Source organism: Lepeophtheirus salmonis, chromosome 13 (genome assembly GCF_016086655.4).
Source record: "Lepeophtheirus salmonis chromosome 13, UVic_Lsal_1.4, whole genome shotgun sequence".
Taxonomy (NCBI): Eukaryota; Metazoa; Arthropoda; class Copepoda; order Siphonostomatoida; family Caligidae; genus Lepeophtheirus; species Lepeophtheirus salmonis.
In genome coordinates, this window is record NC_052143.2 from 41,308,557 (window position 1) to 41,328,485 (window position 19,929).

General features: G+C 30.3%; 1 protein-coding gene across 1 annotated transcript in view; it reads right to left on the reverse strand.

Annotated features, from left to right (window-relative positions):
- The window catches only part of LOC121128523 (uncharacterized), a 148,532-nt gene that overhangs the window by 14,612 nt on the left and 113,991 nt on the right, over nt 1–19,929 (reverse strand). The window contains exons 5-6 of the mRNA XM_040724107.2: nt 19,250–19,459; nt 237–673 (exon numbers count right to left, since the gene is read on the reverse strand). Coding sequence (XP_040580041.1) covers nt 237–673; nt 19,250–19,459 — 647 coding nt within the window. The remainder of the gene's footprint in view (nt 1–236; nt 674–19,249; nt 19,460–19,929) is intronic.

Below are 19,929 nucleotides of genomic sequence, written 5' to 3' on the forward strand. Positions count from 1 at the left end.
AGGAATGAAGTAACCAATGAGGTTGAATCTTTTTTCCTTTTTTCAACCAATCACTTGTTTTATATTCTCCTCATGTGGGAATAAAGGGTTGGCATGATTATTCCAGGTTATTCTATGGCTGGGGCCAAAATAAATATACATAAAACATTTGAAAAATGACTTTTTAAAACCAATGAGCAAATGTAATTGATTTTTTTGGTGAGTGTGTTATCAAATTATATTAATAAGTTACTTACTCCGAGTCTTGACTAACATCAATTTCATCTTCAGTATCCGTAATTGATGAGGACAGCATTATTCCGCCATTGTTGATATTACTATTAGTGTGATATGAGGTATTTTCTGTTCCACTTTCGACGCTAGAAAATTTGTTGTCATTATTGGATGAGGATACTGGAGGCGAAAGTAGAGAGGAATTGGATCGTAAAAGAATTTGTTCATTTGGTATAGGAGTTGCAATGGATGTGGCAGAAAGGACGCTCATGTCCACAACCGAATTAAATCGTGGACAACTTAGACCTGCAGCACTCATTCTCCAAGTGAGATCAGATGCATGGCGTTTAAATGGCTTTGGTTTAGAACCTGATTCCTGACCTGACACTCGACGACAAGAACCAGCAGATCGGCGTGGTAAATTATTTCCACCGTTCATTGGTGGGGGAGGAGCACCATTCTATATACAAAAATGGTAAAAAATAAATATATATATAAATCTACTTCATAAGAACTTATAAGTAGCTGAGTAAAGTTTTAAAACTAAGATTAAGTGGTTCAATTCAAAATTTAACTACCATGTATTTAACATATATATTTTAGGAAATATATACTCCCTATTCGAATAACGATTTATCTGATAAAAGGTGTATTTTTGTTGAGTAAATCATTTATTATAATTCCACTTCAGACAAGGAATACATATCATATATTTCATTACTACCTTTACATATATAAACAATAAATTCACTAGTGTTGAGATTCAGTTCGGTCTTTAAAGATTTTTCTAGAGCGATTTGGACTGATATTTCAGTGCAGACCCTAGACCATAATTGAAATCGTTTTTAAATCGTGGATCTTCCCTGCTCTTATTTACAATTTGTAAAAATTTGAAACCAATTAAACTTCATATGACGTCATGATGCCAATATCCACAATCTAGAAATGTACCTGATATCATCCACAATTAATCTATCGAATCGGTGCAGATCGACTTTTAAAAGCTTCAAAACTTGTGACCCTGCGTTTATGATAAAACTTAATCTCCTCCCGATTTTAATGTACGGATCTGAGATCTGGAATCCTTCAAGGAGCTAGTTGATTAAGTCCTTAGAAAAGGTGCAAGCCAGGTTGTATCATTTTTCCATCATTGGGAGATAACAAGAACTATGAATGTATAATCAAAAGACTAGGCCTGATCACTTTGTCTCATCAACCTGATATTAAAGATATAATTACGCTCCACTGAATTTTAAAACAAAAAAGGTAAACCTGTATCCCCCATCCTGGATACAAAATAAAGGCTACCTCTTCCACAAAACAAGACTCTTTACTCACAATACTATCTACCAACCAACACCAAAGATTGAAAACTTTATGCATAGTTTCTATTACAGATTGACAAATCTTTTGAATACAATACCTTTTTGCTTTTGCCAGGGAAGTGAGGCTGACAGGGAATCGTGAAGCAACATTATTGTGAGTAATTTCATAGAAAACAATATTATCGTTTTCAATTTCATTACAATTATATTATATTCGGGAAATCAAACAATTGAATGGTAAAAAAAATCAAAAGCAGCCACTTCCCTTTCTTTAATATCCAAAAATACACCCCACCCCTTGGGTTGTGCAGGTGAAATACTAAGTCCTAAGCAGTTTAAACTCCATCACCATCGTGTTTCAAAGCATCAAGGACGCCCTCTAATATTTTATAATACGCCAATCTTTAAAAGAGCTTTTAATATAATATGTGAAGGGTAGTTTTATTAAAAGGACGTCCTACGAGTATATTTACAACTATATATTCACGTAACTTTTCATTTTATATGTTTTTTCAAAAAATGATGGGCCAATACCCTTTTTTTTCTCTATTAGGAAGCCTATATTCATCAGTAACTTAGTTGCAGTAGTAAACGAGTATTATGTACTTCTAAAGGTTCTTTGTAATTAAAGATATATAGTTATACATTATTTGTAGCTATTAAATTACTATCCTGAGTTCTAAGTTCAATTACAAGTGTCTACCCTGTTAAAAAAATACCTAATACTCAATCCTAGTCTATAGTAACCACTTTTGCAGTGGCATAGAGTAATAATGATGCAATGTTGAGGAGTTGTATTGCTCCTTTCTATAAAATACATGTTACCTCAGGGAAGAAACATATCATAAGAGAAAAGATTTCTACAGGAAGAGGCAGTATAGTTATAGAAAATTCTTGCTGGAATGAAAGAGGAATTGATGATCGACATCGGAATAATTCCTGCCTATGTTCTTGCTACATACGGAGTGGGATTTGTGTGTGGATATTTGTAATGCTAAAAAATGAAGAAATCGAAAATCAACATGGTAATCCTTACAATTTGAATAATGTTCAGGACGTTTTTTAGATCAGCTTAATCAGATAAGACAAGGGAGGAGGAGAGAGAAGGAAAAAACAAGGACATTGACAAGAATTACTCTGATGTCGATCTTCAATTCTACTCTGAGTCCAACGAGGACTTACAATTATAAGTCCGCAAGAAATCCCTAAGGTTAGTCTTCGTCTTTTATGAGGAGACACGGATATTAAATCAGGGGTTGAATGCAGTAGGAAAGGAAGTTCACTACCCAGGAGTTACATAACCTAAGGAAAATAAAATTCATTCTTCAGATTACCAATAAAAATACGCAAGATTTAGATAAAAAACATTTCTTTCTCTGAACGAAGTATTCCTGGCTATTTTTGGTGTAATTTAAAAAGAATAATAAAGTAATATTTTCTAAATTTTTATTACAATTATTACTCCTGCTCTAACGTTCTCCTCGTTATAACAGTAATATATTTTTTCCTTCCAAAATCAAATAGTTAACAGCTGATGATAAACAGAGTCTTAATTCAGTGATCCCATTAGTCTAGCTCCCGTTTTTGTCCTCCTACTTTACTAAATACCTCTCACTAATCATACATAATGACAATTAGGCTGTTCTTCTCCAAAACACTTATCAAATTGTCTGAGTTACCATGTCATTTTTCAGTTTTTTTTGTGCACATATGTTTTCTCCTCCTTAAAAAAGAATAATGATAATAACTTAGAAAAAAAAAAAAAAAAAAACACCGTTCAGATTAGCAACTACTAAAATTTTTATCTACGTGTATGAAAATATATTTCTCAAGTGTAAATTGATAATCTATATAAAATATTGTCTAATTACAACAAAGGAATTTTTGTTAAAAATATATATTGTACAGTGAAAAATTCAAATATTCGATAAGATATACCTATGCAGATAAAATATTAATCAATTATTATAATTGGAAAGTTGTAAAAACTTTTACTAGAATAATAATTTTTTAATAGTAATTTAATTCATTTTTTTTATGTGTGCAATTTCCAACATTTGATCCTCAAAGCACGTAAGTAAAAATATGCTTATAAAGAAGTAGTAGTTTTTTTTTAAGTTGATAAATATAAATTTACATACTATATAGTTACAATACTATCCCAATTAATAGATCTTATACTTCGTTGCTATAGCGAATCCCTTTTGTAATAGTTTTTGCATTAGCTCCTTTCTTTAGCATTATTCATTATTATTTTATCAAAAAATAAAAATCGATACTCTAATGTATAAATAATAATATTATGAACGAGTCTTAACTCTAATGGCTTTGTATATATATATATATTTTTATGGCTTCTTCACAACTTAATAAGCAATGTTTTACGTAATATAAATAGAGTTGTAAATCGCCATATAAAGAAAAAAAAAAGAATTTTTAAATATGATATGGCAACCCTGAGAATTTGAAAAATGTTTCAGAGGAGAGAAGCTTAGATGTCATTATATTTTACCCGATTAACTAGATACAGCTTTAAAGTGGAAGGAAATAAATATATATTTACAAGGAAATATGCAAGAATTACTCCGTTTTGAATCCCTAATTATATTTTGAGTCCAACAACAACTTACACTTATAACATACCAACGAACGTTCGAATGACCAACTAACATAATTTTAACATCCCATTCAATTCTTAAAATTTAGAACTCTATTCATAAAGGTTTAAACCATATATATAAATACATGGAATTCATACACGACTCACGAGGGTAAAAATAAAAAAAAAAAATCCTTGAGCACATTACAAATTTTACCTTTCCAGACCAAAGTAGCGTAACTATGACCACGTTGGTCAATTATTTTTTAAATTTAGTTGGCTACAAGAATACTTTTTTTTACATAAGGGGAACTGAGGATACCATGAACTACTCTATGACTAACTACACAACCTACATTAAAGGACCACAACAAGGTCAATTCTGAGAAGAGAAGAAAATATTCCATACGTTACAAGTAGAGATGATAAAAGTAACGTTATCTGTTCTATATTCAAAGCAGTCCTGCGGAATCGGTACATAAAATGTCCGACTCCGACTACAGTATATTAAATGTCACCGACTCCAACACACAGTTTTATACTAATACATTTTATAGCCTATATAAGTACTATTGAGTCATTTTAGTATAGTGATTATAAATATAGCTTTAGGTAGTTATTAGTTCTAGATGTAGTAAAAATTGTCACTGGTATAAATAAAATATTTGGACACATAATTTATACACTCATAATCAAGGAACGACCATACACACAATCTCTTACTGCATGGTTAAATTATGACATTGAATATTCACAAGACTAAGTAATGAACTAGTATGGCCCGATTCTACGCTCTATACAAAACAATAATTTATACTTTAGAGGTGTTTAGGAATTGTAGGATTTGCTTAAACTTATTTGATTCCCGCAAAATTTGACATTTCGACAATCGATATAATGTGTAGTCTTTCTCATCTAAATAATTTGGAATACCCTTTTTCAAGAAAATTAGACTATAAGCTACAAAATGCATCAAAAGACTACCCATATTAATAAATCAAAGTTTGTCTGTATGAATGTATGTATAAAGGACAACGAGTCACCGGGTAAACTGTATATAGTGATCCAAGTGTATATATTTCAATCTAAGGCATAACAATGTAGTCGTATTAATAAATATTGCGGGCGTGTGAATATAGGCACACGCCTGCAATATTTATGTTATTCTTTATGATAAGGACACGTTGGATTCTATATCATATAGCTTCCAATGTGTATATAGGGTGCACTGCATATAGTACTCCCTGAAGTAAAATATACAAATATATTTTATTTATGAAATAACAATGCAGTCGTATTAATAAAATATTGCAAGGGTGTGCATGTATAACAAAAGTTCTGTTTTTCCTTGTTTTTGTAATTGTCTCATTTATATCATAATTAATGTATATTGGATTAAGATTTGAATTAAATATGTACAGTGGTATGTTAAAATGAATTTCGTTTGTTTTTATTAGTGAGCGCTCCTTCAGACGAAAGTACGCATGTCGCCCCCTAATTACTCCGGGCAATACCGTATACTACCACTTGTTCCTCTATAATATAATTAAATAGAAAATCACTTGTTGAGAAATTTTGGAAAACAGGAAACTGTTTTTGTATTTCGCTTTGTGTTTGATGATTTTATTACAATAGAAAATAGGATTAAAATTGATTAATAATTAAGCTGAAATGTTATACGAAATACACAGTCATTTTTGATTTGCATAATAACCCATAAATCAACCAGTAAAGTTATAATTATAATATAATATTAGTCTGCAAACTAAACGAGAAACTATACGAGGCAATAATGGAAGAAAATATGTTTATTGTATCATTGGATCTGCCCATGACACGATTTATTCAAAGTTATTTTACTAGTTTTGATGACTTTTATCTATGTTTATTGTTTAATTATGTATAATGTAAAATTTGGATATATGTAATATTTTTCTGATCGAATCCTCAAGAGATTATATTGTACATTTTTGAACTTGTTCACACGGCAACACTATCAAACGATGCTTATTGCTTTTAATTATATTCCAAAAGTTTTGTTTTGTTTTTCCAGAAAGAAATCTGCTTTAGCAAGTCTGTTAAGAATGCATATGTTACGGGCAATGTGGAAAATCGGGCATTTAGCAGAATGCCTGGGTAATCTATAAAATTTCCAATAGAGTGGCCAATAGTCATTTTAACATCATTTACATTGTCAAGTGAAATTTTTGTGGGTAATTTGATTATTAAACAATTCATTGCTAAACAATTTGATGATTAAGGATTTGATTATGATACAATTTCGTTGCAAGCAATTTGATACAAACTAGTGTATGATAAGAAATTGTCACGAGAGACTCAATTCTATTTTGCAAAATATACTTTGGCCAATAGGGATGTGCGGTGGACAACTGGTACCTAAGGGGGATAAAAACATCACCACCACTATCTTGTGTTACGCAAGTGAACTGCTTGTCTATAAGGGGTGATTAAAACATATTGCCGCTTCTATTCTGAGTATGAAGGACCCCTTCTAATATCCTGTGATACAACTCGGCCCACGTGTTGTGCAAGTAAACCACTGGCACAAAAGGTAGATAATTACCTACCGGCGCCGCTTCTTTGAGCATTAAAGACCCATTTTAATATCCTATAATACATCCCACCCACAGGTTGTATAAAAGAACATCAGGTTCTAGAGAGGAATCATTACCCACCGCCACCCCTTCTCTTAACATCTAGGACCCCTTTCAATATCCTATAATAGACCCCAGCCCATGGGTTGTGCAAGGGAGCCGCTGGTCGATAAGGTGGGTTATTAGCCTCTGTCATGGCTTCATTGAGCATCAAGAACCTTCGTTCTTCACACAGCCCAAACGATTGATCTTTTTTTGGTATTATACTTAGCGGGCTCTGTAAAAGTATGTGTAACTTTGGTTTGTGGTTTATGACCGTCATCCGGCTCCTCTACAACCGGAGGGGTCTGGTGTTTTTTAATACTAAAATGTAAGCCAAAATGGTGATCAATTTGAATGAACGTGATAAAATGTGAGTATATCAGGATGACCCCAGCAACAAGTAAATATCTTATAAAAATCTACATTACAATTGTTGATCCTATTCTTACTACACGGTTGTATATATCCTTAACATGTACACATTTACCATATAAACTACTTGTGTTCCATCTTGCTATGGCATATATGTCCCCTTTATTGCAGATGAACTTATTTGTTTGGAGTATGTGCAACTATACTACTTAAAGCCTTGTTCTATTCCATCCGACAGAATGAATGCCGTCAGTCGCAATGTAACTTCCTTCTTTCTGGGAACTTTATCAACACTGAGGAATGACTCTGCCACATGGATCACATGAGCCAAAATTTAGTGGGTATCAATTTTTCCACGCTCGATACTTGGAACAAGGCCTTTGACGTACTCTTCTACTTCAGTCTCCTTAAACTGCCTTGAAGAGAGTTGCATAGTCCTGTTTCCTTGTTCTTCTTGCTTGTGATTAGACCCATCATTGTCATCACTTTAGATACGTTCAATCATCTTCATTTCCCCTATGGGTGTACTAGAAGGTTATGAAGGGTGGCATTTTTTGGCTGCAGATGGAACAATTTTGTTTTCCAGATACAAATTGCTGACAAAATACCTATTTCTTGTCATCAACCGGTGCTCTCTCTATGCCTTCCTCTTCGGGCCTTTCCTGGTCTATATTTCCATACATATCTAATAGATGCTAATCCATGGTTATATCACACTCTTTGTAAGCCCTATAGTCAGACCTTTCTTGGATATCCTTCCATTATTTGTTATGAAGTTCCCCCAATATCAGAGTGAAAGCAGCAATTCTTGGCATACTGAACTAACCCCTATCAATCAGCTAACTTTATTGTCTTGCTGTCACGTTGCCACATCATAAAAATGTCTTGAATTTGCTCTCTCATATGATTTCTGAGATTGTGAGTGATGGGGATTTCCATTCCCAAGTTAACTTGTACAAACATGGGGCCAAGGTATATTATAGACCCTTAGAAGGGGTTGTTAATGTTCCATGAAGCAGTGGCCATGACTAATCATCCACCTTTTCGACTACTACTTCACTTACTCAATCCATGGTATTATAGACGTGTATTATAGGATATTGAAAGGGGTCTTTGATGCTCAGGGAAATGGTGGCGGTGGGTAATGATCCACCTCTTGAAGTTGAGGTTATTTTGAGTATTCATAACTTAAAATTTAATAATAATAAAATACAGAAAAAAATATTAATGTGTGTATGTATTTTCATTAATGTAGACGCAGATGGTTCAACTACAAGATGACTATATTCTTAAATTGATACAATATCCTATGTTATAGTACAGTTTTGAAATTTAAATTATACTAACTAATCTTGTTCATTTTTCAAAAACTAAAAGAATGAATAAAAGTTCAGTACTACACCTTTTTGTAAATTTAATCATTATAATCTGAAAAATTACTTCATTATTTGAAAAAATAACTTAGTTGGAAAACAATTCTCTTTAAAGTAAAACTATAAGAAACTGTAATGGACACATTTGTCACAAAATATTTTTAACAACTTATTCTAAGAGGTTATAATATATTCTCTAAGTGTTTCTTTTAAAAAAATATATTCAAACTATTAGGGAAGGCTTCTCAACATATGTGTAGAAAACGTGAGGGCAATTTCCTCCTCCCAATTTATGATAAAATATTCGGGCAATTCATTTCCTGTTTTAGGTTTTTTAGATATATTCCAAGTAAATAAAAATACAAAGTTAGACCATCATGCAATCGGGCGTGCTATAATTTTCAATTTGATATACTGTAACGATTGCTAGGCAAGATAAACAGATTTTGACGTCATAGAGAATAACAACAGTATATTAATAACATATAATATTAGAAATTATATATACTCTTTGACGTCACTATTAAAAAGCGTGGTAGAAGTCAATCATCAGTTGAAAAATCTCTTTGGTATAACCTTGTATTTCTATTAGCCTTGAAGTTGCCTCATAAATTTTTTCATCTTCAACGCTTCTCAACATTCCTTGTTCACTTTTCTTCTTTAGCTATTATGAGCAAGAACATTTTCTTCTTCTCTGGTAATAGTTTGAATATAATTGTATTATTTATCTTTTAATTCCTTTGATTTAATATTTACTAGGGGTATTAACTGTTGAAGGAGTTATTTGGCGTCGAGGAACATATATCATTTTGCTTTAATAATATAGAAAATAACTCCCAAACAAATAATCGGTGCTCTTCTTTGTTTTTCATGAGCACACTCGCACGTAGTTAATCAATACTTATATGTTCTCTCCTCAAGAATGAAATAAAAATAATAATCGCTGGATATTTTTTTTAATATGATGTGATAAGCCAGGGAGTACTTTAGTCTCTAGAAGTCTATCTGGCTGAGCTTTAGCTACATACGCTTGTTGATAAACCTCATCTGAAGTGACATTCATTATTTTTTTCATATATGCAATGCACATATAATGTTTTTCTTTTCTTTTTCAAGGTTTCATTAATATGAGTCATATTAATGAAATCTATAAGTCATATTATATCACTAGTGTTATTTTTTAGATAAAAAATGACTGCACTCCAGATATTTATACATCTCTTGTTTTACTCTCTAGATGGATCTTGAGTTGCAATTAATGTTACTTTAACGTTATCAAGTTTTTTTTTCATTAAACTCCGTCAAAAAAAAACATTTTATTCTAAAACATATGTCTTTATAATTGACATAAATTACATAAAATTAATTTATGTCTATGACGATTAATCGAATTAACTTTAGGAATAAGAGAACTACTTTTTAGTTAAAAAAAATAAACTTATATTATTAAAGACATAATAATTCAATCAAATAGTTAAAATAAAACTTTTTACCTCTCGCTCTTAAAAAAATTATATATTTATATAAAGTCAAAGTAGTTAGCTAATGACAGCATTGAGTTAATAATCTTTTCTTTTAAAACGAAAGTATTTATCTTTTACAAATATAAATATAATTGTAATTATCATCAAAATGTTCGTTGTAGATCTATTTGTCAAATTGAAATTTTATATTAACACTTGAATTTAGTCCCATTGGGATATGTTGAAATAATTAAAAATATATAGGGAGACCATATACATGCTCTTTTTGAACTTACAAAATACAATTAGTCCTAAAATTAAGAGCACTGTCATGTTAGATAAATAAAAAAAAATTATGAGTGTAAATCAATTTTGAAGGAACAATATTTTTATAATAGTATTGTTAGTCTTTTAGTGTTTTTAACATAATGTGTAACATTTTAATAATTATTAATAATTTTGCTATTAGACGATACAATTTTATTATAGCTCAAAACTCATTTATTAAGGATAAATTTGAGGTACTGTTAAGTATAGTAAAACTTTTCAATCTCGGTTTAATACTAATCAGAGATTCATAAGGTAGTAGGAATTAGGCAGGGCCTTGAGGAGGTTTTTTTTTGGAACTGGATCGTTTTTTTTTAAATTTTACCCTCTGACGAGTAGTTCCCACCAGGGTATCTGTTTTTACAGTTAATAATTAGCCATTTTTGCATAGATGTTGGGGTTACGTTTTAACTATTTATTACTTTTCTAAGTTATTAAATATATCCGTCAAAATATTAAAAAAACCATCATGTGAATTTGGTACTTGAGTCATATGATTTTATAAATATTGTAATAAAATAATTTATAATAATAAATGTTCCAAAACAGAGAAGAAACAAATTGAACACAAACTAAACGTGAAACGTGTAGATGAATATCTGTAGACCCTGGCGAAATGTTATAAAGCAAATCTGTATTGGAAAATAATTGAAAATATTATTACTAATGTTCAAACGCCCTTTGAAGATAAAGAGAAGGCTCGGTTCAAATCAAAAACCCTAACTTGGGAAAATTGAGTTTGGAAAACTTGTTTTTGGTTCAAAAGAAAAGAATAAAAGTTGATCTGTGTTCTTAGCACATGCAGTTGATGCAAATATTGTTATTTTAGGGGAATAATTTTTGTAAAGGGATCTAGGAAAGCTTGCGTTTGCAAAATTTGACCTAAGCTCGGAACCCGCCAAAACCTCCAAACTGGTCCAAAGTTGGGATTCTCTGTTATTCTTTTTCGAGCCCATTATAACATGTAAATCTTACAATACTTATTTTCTTTCTCTGTGAAATTTAGAATTTGTTTTCCCACAGGCAATTTGCTTTTTACTTTTTTCTAAAAAGTATTACAAATATGTAGAAACTTGTTGGATTTTATGTTTTTGTGTAATCTGTACTCTTAAACATAATCCCTCATCCTCTAACACTTGCAGTATTTCAGTACTAAATTACTATGTTATTACCTATTAGTGTTGTGTTTCTGTCCGGAAATCTTAGACCTGTTCGGTCCAACAAAAAAAGTATCTTCCTTCGATCCTAACTCTTGGAGAACATATGAGTCCGCTTAATAATTAAATAATAAAACAAACTAATGTGCGAGAAAATGTATTCTTATTATTTATGCGATTTAACACGTATTACTCAACTGATTTCATTGTATAGTCGAAGGAATGAATTGATATTATATGTACCTTTAATGTATTTTTTCAAACAAATATCGTGTACTTTTGAGATCTTTTTGAAAAAATCAATAACGGTCGGTCTAGAAAAAAAAAAAATCTGGTCTCTCAGAATATATGATACCGAAAAAAATCGGTACGTAAAGTGAGACCGCGGTCAAAACCAAAAAATCGGTCTAGATCGGTATGTAAAAAATCACTTACAAAATTCGGTGCTGGACCGAGTTACAACACTATTAACTGTCATTATCTTCTTTGTCTAAATAGTAGTTACAACTTGGAGTTAATTAATTAACTGTTTAAAATTTTGATATGTATTCGTATTTTATAAATTTTTTTATACCTTAATTTTCCCTCTTTAAGGATTAAGATGTCAAAAATAAATATGCGCCGTCTAAATACTTTCATGTTCCTATATATTATCAAATGCATTTATATTAATAAGCATCTGTACCACTAAAAACATATTGGCTATAAGTTATATCCCCACTATAGTAAAATGTGTAGACTATATAACCTGTTGAATACGCTTATGACAATGATTGGAATAAGTTAAACTAACTTTTAAGTGAATCTTGGAAATTAAATGACAAAAACAATTTTTTAAAATACAAGTTTCAATCATTATTTATAAATACGATTTTTTTTGTTTGACGAGTTTTTTAGTGAGGAAAAGTGTAAGGGTGAGTAGCGAGTATGCAATCAATTAAGGAGTAAAGCTCGTAATTACTTGAGGTTTTTTTTGAGAAACTCGAAAATACTCATGCAGCAAAATTAAGCACTTGGCGCATCACTATAAATAATATTTACATAAAGTAAAGGAAAGCAATTTATTTTATCAATTGTAATTCTAAGAAATTTATTGCAAAATATTAAAGAATCTGAATTGCATAGGGATTTTTTACTAGAATTCCATCGAATCATAATCAGGAATATTTTGTGGAATTGTCCCATCACTAATATGAATCTTATTACCACGTAACGTCTTGAAGGATATTGTTATTTATTTATCAAAAAAAAAAAAAAATTTAAGTCGAAATTTCTAAAACAAACGAATTTTTTTAACTTTTGTAACTATCATTGATAGAGCTGTATCATTTTATGAGTTGCATTCAAACACAATTTGTAAAAAAATTACTGAGAGATAAAATCTCTAAATAGATTCACAACATAGTAGACATATAATGTGTTTACTTTTGTGGTCCCTGAGTCAAACGAGCGCCTGGTAATTGAGCCATAAACCAAAAGTGTGCTCACTCTACCTGGTCTACCCTACATATAGTTATGAGCTGAAAGGGGAAAATTTATCAAAAATTGAAAGGAATTCAATAATTGAAAATAAACAAAAAACAAAGATGGAAAAGATTTTAAAATCTTTGTAATTTTTTTTTGTCAATGTATGCTACAAAAACTGGAGTAGAAAATATAGAGATAAAATAAATATTAAAAAAGTTTTTCATAAAGAAAAAAATAAAAGTTTTGTGTCTACATTCATATACAAAAATTTCTAGATTAAACTTTTCTATTGATATATTTTTGTGATTACATTCTATGATCAATGGTCTCTTTTATCATAATGAATAGGTAGTTACAAGATGTTGGTCTTTGTTTCGAATAAGACGTTCGAACTTTATGTAATATACATATGTGACATTTACGATGCATAGGCTTGATTCCAGCAGCACATTTAGGAATCTTACCACAATTGATCTTTCAAAAAAAAACTTTGCGTCTGAGTGATGTACATCTGTTTTGTCCTATTCTGCTTACAATGGGTTAATGCTAGAAACAGAATTTATAAATGAGAAACTTTATAAATTTTCTCATTCTTGGATAGGTGTCCAGAAGATCTTTTGGAAAGGGACACCAGTCTTTTTATATGCTTTTACTATTGACATTGTGCACCAAAAAAGTATAATTTTTTTTCTTTCAAAACCTCTTAGATATAATCATTTTTGGGGGAATGACTGCGTTATCTAGGAATATAATCACTATTCATGATCTAGACTATAATTCTATGTTCAGTAGTGGAAAGTTTTTCTTTTCATTCAAAAAAGCTGCAAACATCTATCTACATACCTCCAACTTCGTGGTACTTAAGAATGCATTTTCCCTCTAACTCCGAAGACCTGGTGGATAAAATCTGTGACACAGATTATTTCACGGGTATTCATGCATTTTCGAGTTGCCCAGCACTCCAGATTTGGAAAGATTTTTATAACACTGAAAATAGTTGGAATTACAGAAAAATTTAGATAATACACTACTACACCTCATTTTCGAATTAAAACTATAAATTATTGCGCCGATCAATACACAATTATACAAAATTTTAAAAGGTATTCCAGATCTACAGATTAGTTATAATCATTTATTGATCCTTTTATTTTAAATGTTATGAAATTACCACACATTCTTTTTTAACTTATATTGTGGCTTTGTTTTGTTTATTAATTTATTGTCAATTTTTTTTAGAGGAACATTTTACTTTGAATTAATTAAAAAAATAACATCATATACGGCAAACTATTTCACGAAGTTTGATCATTCTAATCGAGTTAGGAGATTAATTTAGTCAGCCCAGTTTTTTTTTGTCTTGAAAGTATTATTTAATTTTAACTTTTATCTATAGTATAAACATGATAAAATAAGCAACAGGATCAACTAAATAACTCTCCTCACTAGTTTAGGCTTATTTTATAAGTTCAACTAAGATGAATGTAATTTTCTCTGATTTGTATTAAAAACTTTTTTTTCTACAAATTTTAAACTAATTGCACCCTCCTTTATCATTGATCAAAATGCTTTAAATTTGACATACTAGTATATAGGACAATACTCCTAAGGCACATGTCAATCTTGCATACTTGGGGCATTTGATGGACTCTAATATCTATGTATGTATATGTTCATTAACTAAGTTTTCAATTTTTTATAAACAAATAAAACAAAAAAGAAATTTGCAAGGATATACAACATAAGAAAGCATTAAAGCTTACAGTTGTATATTTTATGCAAATTTATTTATTGTTTTATTTATTTATTTGTATATGCATGTATAGGCGTAATATGGATGACTAAAGACCTGGTAGGAACAAAAAAAAAAAATTTTTTTTTTTGCCTTTCTCAAGTAAAAATTTTCACATATAAAATTAATATATGACGAAAAAAGGGTATCATTAGGCGTTACATACTCTGAGAGTGACAGCTCTTTTATTCTTAAATCAAGTCTAGTATAATTATTTTTATTCTAAATAATTATATTTCTTCTTGTAGAGCCTATTTATTGAGAATAATATTATAATGTACAAAATGAGGACCCAAAAGTTTATTTCTGAAATGTGCATAGAAACAAATGTGCTACCGCAGTAGTAAAACAAGCTAAAATGGTTTATCTACAAATCAAGAGGTTTTCGTCAACCAATAATTATCTTTCATTTTCATCAACATAATTTCTGATTAATTCTTTTGAAGCACTGAAAATGGCGATTAAAGTTATAAAAAAAAACTTCCCTACAATTATAAAATCATAAATGGACAAATTTTATTTGAATTAGAACTAGATTGAGGCCGAATTAAGTCTCATAATTGAAATAAGGATTTTAAGCTAATAAAAATACCACATTTAAATGATTTACTGTTATTTTTATTCTTAAAGGATCTAAATAAAACAAAAAAAGGATCGAAATAGTTTGTAGGTACTTTTTTTAGATTATAAAAACATTATGTTTATTTCTGTATCTTTTTCTAAATAGGAGAAACTTGTTGTAAACAATAGGTACAAAAAGAAAAAAAAACCTTGAAAAATTTATCCCGTCTTTGGAAGTCTAAAAATTACTCTTTTTTTAAGACACAAATAATAATCATTGTTTGCTTTAAAGTAATAACATACAACTTCATAATAAATAAAGAACATCTTAAAAAATAATATTTAAAAAAAAATAGTGCATAGAAACAAATATGCCACGAGTTTTGTTGCTCGTAAAAATATATTTGAATACATATTAGTCATTAAGGACACTAAAATATAAATTTTGGGTTACAGAGATAATTTTCATGTTTCTTGGGGCAAAATCAATCAGTAATTCACCATCTCAATATCCAAGGGCAAAAATTTGTTACCCAGGGTATTTCTCGGGTATCTCATCTCAATTTGTAAAAAAAAATATATATAACTGACCTACATCGTGTACATTGTGGGGTGAAAAACCAAATTGAGGTGGTAGCTCAAATATTTACTGTACGGAATTAATATTGGAAATTCCATTTTTTTTATTATGAGTAATGGTATTTTCCAATTTTTACATTAAAATTAATGTTAGAAATTCATTTCAACACATTGAATTCCTCTGTTTTTGAGTCTAAGGATTAAATATTACACTTCTAGGATGACATACAAGTATAGGCAAAAAACTAATATTTGTAATTTTTGAGTTATGGAAATTTCACCCCTAACCCTCGGCATGAAAGAATGGGCTGCATGCATAATGTATTTAGTAAAAGAATATATTTGGATTTTATTTTTTATTTATTTTTGTTAAATATTGTTTTTATACAGCTTGTATTAAGGTATCACTTTTGAAAAAAGTAAGGAACGATTATACTTATACCGTACATTTTTGAAGTCATAAATTGCTCTCAAGAGGGAAGCAATACGGATTTTATAGTCATATAGCTAAAGGAGGGACCTGTAAATTGGGAAAAGGGAATTGCAAGATTTTTATGTATATTTATTTTTGCTCTTTGCAATATCCTATTACAAGTTACAATTAATTAATGTTTCATGTTTTTTATCTTTTTTATAGTAAGTTTTTTTTTCTTTTTTGTACAACAGTGCCACTATGTTTCAACACAATTACAACATCTAATTAATGCAAACTTCAATCATATTAAACACACGCGTTAACAAACAGGGAGACAGAGGGAGTTCTTTTACTTCTTAATTGATATAAAATATGTTACATTTTGGTTACAATAAAATTTATTTTTTCCGACCTAAGACCAATATAAATGAAAGAGAAATCTTTTGGTCTTAAAATCAAGTTGAATTTTGAAAACAAATTCCCGGGTTAAGTGGTCCCATATATTATTCGTTGCTTTACATTCAAATAAAAAATGGCTGGAGGTTTCCATATTGTTTTCACAGTAGAAGGATACCCTTTCTTCGATAGACCTCGCCTGAGTACTACCAAAAGGGAGAATGCTCGTAATTACTCGATATTTTAACCAATATAAGGAAAAAGTACCATCATATACATATGTAGTATTATTTTATGTGCAACTGCTGCTACGGAATAGATATTTACCCCGATATCTATTAGACTGGTTTTCTCGAAATCTAAATATTTTGAGGAATATAGTCCAAAAAGTTAAGAAATATAAAGTTTGAGCCATATTGATTAAGGTTTAGAGGTTTTGCATCGCCCTCGAAGTTTCTAAATTTTTTGATTTTATGAAAAAAGTAAAATCTTATCCTAAAAATAGTCAATAAACGTCAAGATATATCATTTTATCATAAATAACTATTTTTAAAGAAAAAATATTATTTCAATAGTTGAAATATAGTTGTCCCGTAAAATGATTATTTATTATGAAAACAATGTTAAACTAAAATGTGTACTCGGTACATAGAGAGAAAACCTTCGTCTGCAGTCATTTTTCCTTAAGGAAATATCATTTTTTCTCTATGTTAAAGTCAAAAATGTGCAATGTTGAAGATGTTGAATTTAATGAAATTTAATAATTATTATATTCATCCATTAAAATGTGTTAAAAATGTATTGTGTGCCGTAAAGAGAGGATTTCAGCTCTATATCTCAATTTGATCAAAATTGATGGGTGAATATGCGTTTTTGACCTTTTGTGTGACTTTGACCTTTAATCTCTACCTTGAATTTTTCTTTAAATCAGGGATCCTTATTATACATACATAATGACCCCAATTTGGGCTCTGTACCGCAATTTGTTCCAAAGTTATCGTCAAATATGTATTTTTAACGTTTGGTGCTACCTTGACCTCTCAAAATTTAATGGGCTTTTACTGTAATTTTATATAATTAATCTTCGTAGCAAGTTAGATCAAAATATGTTTGTAACTTTTGCTGTAATCCTGGTGACCAGGATTTGTTAGCAAATATAATAAAGTATTACTGTACTGCGTATAGACGAGCCCTTTTTTTTTGTATGCCTTGATGCATAGCATAAGGTAAAGACTACTTTATAAGAACGTTTTTCAATATAAAAAAATGTGTTAGAGTATTCCTGGTATATATATTACTGATTATATCCTTAATCTTTGGATGAACAGTTGGGCTGGGTAGTTTTTTTACGATCCATTATGCTATGTTATTAGAATGAAAATTTAAAAGGTTTCCTTGGCATTTTGTGTATCCGGTTAGAATTTTTTTTGCTGTTTATGACAGATTAAATACTCTTAAGTGAAAAAAGGAAAACAAAAGAAAGGAGGTTGCTATCATAGTCCGTTCCGGTCACACCAACAGCAACATAGTGAACATACTACCTATCAGCAACCAGACAGGTTTATATCTATTATCTATGATTTTTCCTGTTAATAACAGGATCAACAGTGAAGTTTTTTTCATCACTGAAGAAAATGACCCTGTTTCCATGATTTTTAATATTATTCAGAATGTGATTACAGCACTGAAGACGTTTCGTTTTTTTGGACCTGACTAAGTAAAGGTCGTTTCTGAAGTCTAAGAGACTTACCACAATCAATTTTTACGACTCTTAACGCTGTGGACTTGGTGATACCTTTTTCTTGGACAGCTAAGTTATCTTCATTCTTGGATTGACTTCAAAGGCCTCTGAGGCAGCTTCTGTAGTTAGTTTAATAGATAGATCAATTTGAGGTTTTTTCTTCAATTTTATCTCCAGCTTCAAGTCGTTGTTGCCCCTCCAGACCTATTGGTTGCTGATGGAAAGCATTTTCATAATGTTGGTAACTTCCCTTCCTTTGGCTTCCGTTTTCCACTCAAGAGTATCTAATCTGACCTTAACAGCCAACCTCACTTCTAAGACTATAACGGCAAAAAGTTCGAACCAGATGTTTACAAAAAATGTATATTAGACCTCAGAATTTTTCATTTTAATAACATTCCAATGCTTTTGGAACACCCGATAGATTCTGTTGAAGCTTTACGTTGGCTTCCATGATGCCGTGTTCATGTTGTTAATTTCTAACCATTTTAACATTTAAGTTTCAGATGCTGTTCTCTACTCACAGAAAATTAGAAGCCTTAAACATTCTTCCTTTTTTTATATAATTTTTGAAGTTACCCCAAATAATTTGATCTCTCTCTAGATACTTCAAACACTAATAAGTAATATCTTACTCAATAATCATTAATTGATGAACAAAATTTAACTCTGAAATGAATCAAAAGTGGTTACTTCACGAACTTAAGCACAATTCGTATCAACTTGCTGAAAAGTTAGAATGTGTCACCTTACCCATGTCTCAAAACACACTCTTTATATTTAAATTTCCACCTAAGAAGGTGTTTACTTACATTGCTACTATTTAAACATAACTCTGATAAGTGTCGTTGTAAATATGGCATCTGTGATGTAACCTGTCCGAGAGAAGAAACAAAAGATCCAAATGAGGGCCTACTTGTGCCAAGTCCACCTCCTCCTGGACTACGGAGCCGTATTTCTTGTTGAACTTCACTTTTATAGATTTCCTTTCGTGCAAAATTCAAAATGGATGACTGAAGGGACTGGAAAGAGAAAGAAAAAGTATTTCATTTACTAAGCATATCTATTTATGATTTTATATTATTATGTACAATGTTTATATTTGACCGCGTGTTTAAATGTTATTTCTTAAATGAATCCTTTATTTATGTTGATATTTTCAAAATCATTTATTTGGTGTCTAATAGTATAGGCAAGGAGGGTATTGGTATCCATAGGGATGTTAGAATTGTCTCTGCTAGTGTAAATAAAAAAGAAGAGGTTATGATGGCAACTTTGACAGACAACTACGACAATCTTTTTTATTCCCTCTCAACTTCGACAGACAAAAAGGGAAAGGAAAAATTTGACGAAAATAATAAATAATAATCCTTTCCCTATTTTTTTCCTTCCAACTTTTCATTATTATTTCGATATTAAATTTGTAATCTTATCAAAATAAATATCAATGACAGAGTATGAAATGACAGGAACTCCAAAAGAAGGTACTTGA